Source organism: Nicotiana attenuata, unplaced genomic scaffold (genome assembly GCF_001879085.1).
Source record: "Nicotiana attenuata strain UT unplaced genomic scaffold, NIATTr2, whole genome shotgun sequence".
NCBI lineage: Eukaryota > Viridiplantae > Streptophyta > Magnoliopsida > Solanales > Solanaceae > Nicotiana > Nicotiana attenuata.
Window position 1 is genome coordinate 53,018 of NW_017670457.1, and position 4,766 is coordinate 57,783.

The following is a 4,766-nucleotide window of genomic DNA, read 5'->3' on the forward strand; positions in this document are numbered from 1 at the left end:
CTTCGGGATTAATTCGGGTGCCGCGCTCGGTTTGTATGGAAACTGAGTATCCTTCTTTGAGTCCGGTCCTTTAAGCAGTGGTAGTGCGCCCAAGATTTGGTCCATGCGAGCATTTACCTCTCTCATAAACCGTAAAAGTTCATTTTTGAAGGGTTCATTTTCGCTATTGGGTCCGGATACACTTCCCCTAGCTCCATCGGAACCAATTTTCCCCCTCGGGATGTATTTATCAACTCTCTACGTTGCTTGATTTGCGGGAGCACCGGGAAGACTCGATCTCGCCTATTCGCTTTATTGGAAGCCCCAGATAAGGCCTGCTTCAACTCTGTCATAACCTTATCTTGTCGGGTGAAGTGGCCCAGAATAATCGTTTGTTGCTCTTGTAGGGCCCTTACCACATCAACAACTTGCTCCTTTTCAGGGTTATCGGGAGTTTCCTCCCAAACATGTCGAGGATATCGCATGTCATGTACCGGCGTGACATTGTTCCACTTATTATGGGCGTCACTGATTGAATCCTCGAAATGAGGTGATTTTTCTCGAACCTCGGGATTGTGTGTGTTGTTAACACCGTTATCTTCCATTTCTTATGATTTTTTTCTAAGGCAAAATAATCAAAACACGTTATGAAAAAGGCAAGGATCAACTTAATTACACGGTTGTCGAGGCCCTATGGTGGGCGCCAAACTGTTTACCCATAAAACGGTACAATTGAATTTATACGAGATTTCTAGACAAGTGAATTAATTCGATCCTGAAATAATAAGATAATTGAAGAAATATATAACACTTAGCCTTGATATGAAGACGAAATGACAGAAATAAAGATTCCGGTAGCGAAGCCTCCGGGTACAATAGTAACAAGAACAGAAAATAAGAAGATAAAATTGTATGAAACTTTTAATATATTGTGATGTTAGTTTGCCAGAAAATTCGTATTCTTACAATGATAACAGAGCTCACTATTTATAGCTATGTCTAGAGAACAAGGTCCTAGGATGGTGCTCTTTTTTAATGTCAATTATGAGGGTCATTGATGAAGACGTAACAGTGAGCATAAATGACAAACCTTGTAACGGGCAGTGCGCTTAATGCCATGGAATATTCTTCATTAATGCCACTGGGCAGAGGATATTTATTGCCTCTTTATGAGTCTCATTCCCTACGGTGCCAACGGGATAATTGCCCTCGGTTCCATGTGTCATTCTTTTTAACGGCCACCTGGCATAGCATATTTTACCCTACACACAATTTCGAACATTTTTGTATTTCCAAAGACCTCACCTGGCAGTAGACGTACTTAAAAAGAGGTACAAATGGAACAAGAAAATGACTATCTTCAACCCATTGGTGTTTCCATGACTTGTTCAATGTCTTTAAGTAATTAAAAAAAATCAACCAAAATATAGTATAGTAATATAGAAATTCAAGAAAAAATCAAATCTCTCTCTTATCTGATTACTTTCTCTCTCTCTATCTCTATCTCTATCACACACACATCTAACAATAGTTAAATTTGCTGGAGGAGTAGGAGGAACAAAGTAGTTTGAAACAGATCATAAGCATATATCTAAACATGAGAAGGACAACTCTCCAGCCACTGATGCTCGAATTTCTTACAGAAAACCCCATTTCACCAAATCTCAATTAAACAACCAATTAGACTCTTCACAGAAGAAAAATAAATTATTGGATATGTCAGTCTATATTTCACTACTCTTTTCTTCCTCTATATTTCCTATTGTCACCATTAAGATTTCCCACATCACATCTTCCTCTATTTCTTCAAATGCATTCATTTCGCTTCCGAAAAACTCCACTGCTCTCCTCAAAGTTATTCAGGATGAAGCACAGTGGCCGAAAGAACAATACATTTTCCATATTTGTGGTGGTATTTTCGATATTCCTTTTTGGATGCTTCATGTACAATGAAGACGTTAAGACAATAGCTGAATTCCCATTTTCCATGACCAGAACTCAAGATATCAGCAATGAACCTTTGAATCAGGAAAATGGGGTTCAAGAAATTACAAGAATAGAAGGTAGCTCTGAACAAGAAGTTGCGAGCTTAAAGTACAATGATGAAGTGAAAGATGACGAGAAAGAGCAGGAGAAGGAAAAGATTAAAATGGCTACTACTGAAGCTAATGAAGAAGAGGAGAATATTGAGTTGCAACCTGAAGATTGTGATCTTTTTACAGGGCAATGGGTCTATGACAATGTCACTCACCCTATTTACCAAGAGCCTGAATGTGAGTTTCTCACAGCACAGGTCACTTGCATGAGAAATGGAAGAAAGGACTCCATGTATCAGAATTGGAGGTGGCAACCCAGAGACTGTTCTTTACCCAAGTATGACGTGGATCATTTTCTGATTTCTTGATTTTTTTAGTCTTTCATTATCTTTCTATTTCAATAACATTTTGGTATTTAAATTTTTAGGTTTAAACCAAGGTTGCTGCTTGAGAAACTGAGGAACAAGAGACTCATGTTTGTTGGAGACTCGCTGAACAGAAATCAATGGGAATCCATGATTTGTTTAGTTCAATCCGCGGTTCCACCAGGCAGAAAAAGCTTAAACAAGACTGGTTCTTTATCTATTTTCAGAATCGAGGTATATATATATCTCTGCTTCTCCAATTCGTTAGCTTTGATTATCTCATATATACTCCTCTTAGGAAAGACATTAATTAATGACACCTTATTAATTGCTCCTATATAAGTTCTTAATTCAGCATAATTTTTTTTACATATCAGTCTAATTTGACAAGTTATAACAGATTTATTGTCTTATTTTTCCAAGAAATTAGTTCCACATTATTATGAACAATTACTTGTAGTTGAAGGTGACAGATTGTTTAATAAAACTCATTAAGTTATAACCATGTAATAGTTTTGATTATACTTTAATTTAATGAGCTATGCTGCATATTGTTTAATATTTGATTAGTTGGATTGAATTATCTACAAGAAGACCGACATATTAAGTCCACCTAATGCTGGTGAAGTGGTTTGTCCATCTATGGATAGTTGTTGGACAACTCTCACTACCCTCTGGAAAGAATTTTGTGTCTGTTTAATATAATATATGTAAATGTGAATATGTAGGATTATAATGCCACAGTTGAATTTTACTGGGCCCCATTTCTAGTGGAATCAAACTCGGATGATCCAAATATGCATAGTATATTGAACCGAATCATAATGCCCGAATCAATCGAAAAGCATGGCAAGCACTGGAAGAATGTGGACTATCTCGTCTTCAACACATACATTTGGTGGATGAATACTTTTGCCATGAAAGTTCTGTAAGTATTACTCAAAGTCCAGCTTGATTTTTTTGTTCGCTTCAATATTTGACATTTATGTTGGATATTTTTCTTACAAAACAGACGAGGTTCGTTCGATGAAGGGGCGACAGAATACGATGAGATTGAAAGACCAGTAGCTTATCGGAGGGTTTTGACAACATGGTCGCAGTGGATAGATAACAATTTGGATACCAATCGCACCAAAGTCTTTTTCATGAGCATGTCTCCTCTTCATATCAAGTAATCTCATTACCTAAAAGATAATTACATGCAATTATTCATATTGGTAACGTGAAAAGTAATGTATGTTACATACTATATAGAGCAGGTTTAAGTATACTGATAACATTAAAAAAAGTTATATTCAGTCTATATAAGTTAAATCCCTCGTCAAATAAGCTGTAACAGATACCCAACTGTGACAATCTTCTGAATTCTTGCTTGTTTAACCCTTTGCAGGAGTTTGGATTGGAACAATCCAGATGGGATAAAATGTGCAAAGGAGACAACCCCAGTATTAAACACATCAATGCCGCTAAGTGTTGGGACAGACAAGAGACTGTTTGTGATAGCAGCAAATGTTACTCAATCCATAAATGTCCCTGTATACTTCCTCAATATCACCACTTTATCGGAGTACAGGAAAGATGCGCACACCTCTGTCCATACCATTCGACAAGGCAAAATGTTGACGCCTGAGCAGCAAGCTGATCCAACAACATACGCTGATTGTATTCATTGGTGCCTCCCTGGATTGCCTGACACTTGGAATGAGTTCATCTATTCACGTATTTTATCACATTCTTGACACTTTGCATTCTCTTTCTTAAAACAGCACTGTCCGGCCAGTTTACACGTACCTCACTGAATACTGTTACCTAAGCCCCCATATGTGCAGCTCCACTCCAATTTCTATATTTTGTCTTCTACGATTTTTGTTTAAAGAACCACAATTCTAATTTTGGTGTTTTGTTTATTATTTCTTCGTCCTTATTATTTTTTCCTCAAGAAAAAGGAAAAATCTTGTAGCTGTAAGTGCCCTTAGTTTTGTAGTGGTTAATTCCAAGGATCTTCTTTTTGTGCCTACCCTTGGGTTTTTATAGTGGTTCCATATCTTTGAGTAGGGTTGGGCTTTTTGTTTATGTTTTCCATTTCATGAGCCTGAAATAGAGGCACGTCTCACAAAGAAAAGAGTCTGCCAGTTGGGTAAACGCCTACAGAGACATATTTACCACCAATGTACAACCAAATTCTATTTTCGTAGAAAATAAACGATAGGTGACTATTAGTTATGCTTAGGATCGAAATAATCAGGTGTCGCGCAAAAGCTAATAAAATAAATCTTAAACGATGATAAATCAGACAACAAAAGAGAAATATATCAAAAGATACACAAATATTTAATGTGGTTCGGTCAACTTGACCTACGTTCAGAGGTGGAGATGAGCAACCCAC

At 37.1% G+C, this 4,766-nt stretch overlaps 1 protein-coding gene across 1 annotated transcript; it reads left to right on the forward strand.

The window, feature by feature from the left end:
- Positions 1 to 1,552: 1,552 nt before the first annotated feature.
- Positions 1,553 to 4,397, forward strand: LOC109239693 (protein ESKIMO 1-like). The gene is made up of 5 exons (XM_019406280.1): positions 1,553 to 2,352; positions 2,443 to 2,614; positions 3,109 to 3,308; positions 3,393 to 3,551; positions 3,771 to 4,397. The coding sequence occupies exons 1-5, from the start codon at positions 1,790 to 1,792 to the stop codon at positions 4,117 to 4,119; spliced, it is 1,443 nt and encodes a 480-aa protein (XP_019261825.1). The 5' UTR covers positions 1,553 to 1,789; the 3' UTR covers positions 4,120 to 4,397.
- Positions 4,398 to 4,766: the final 369 nt, after the last annotated feature.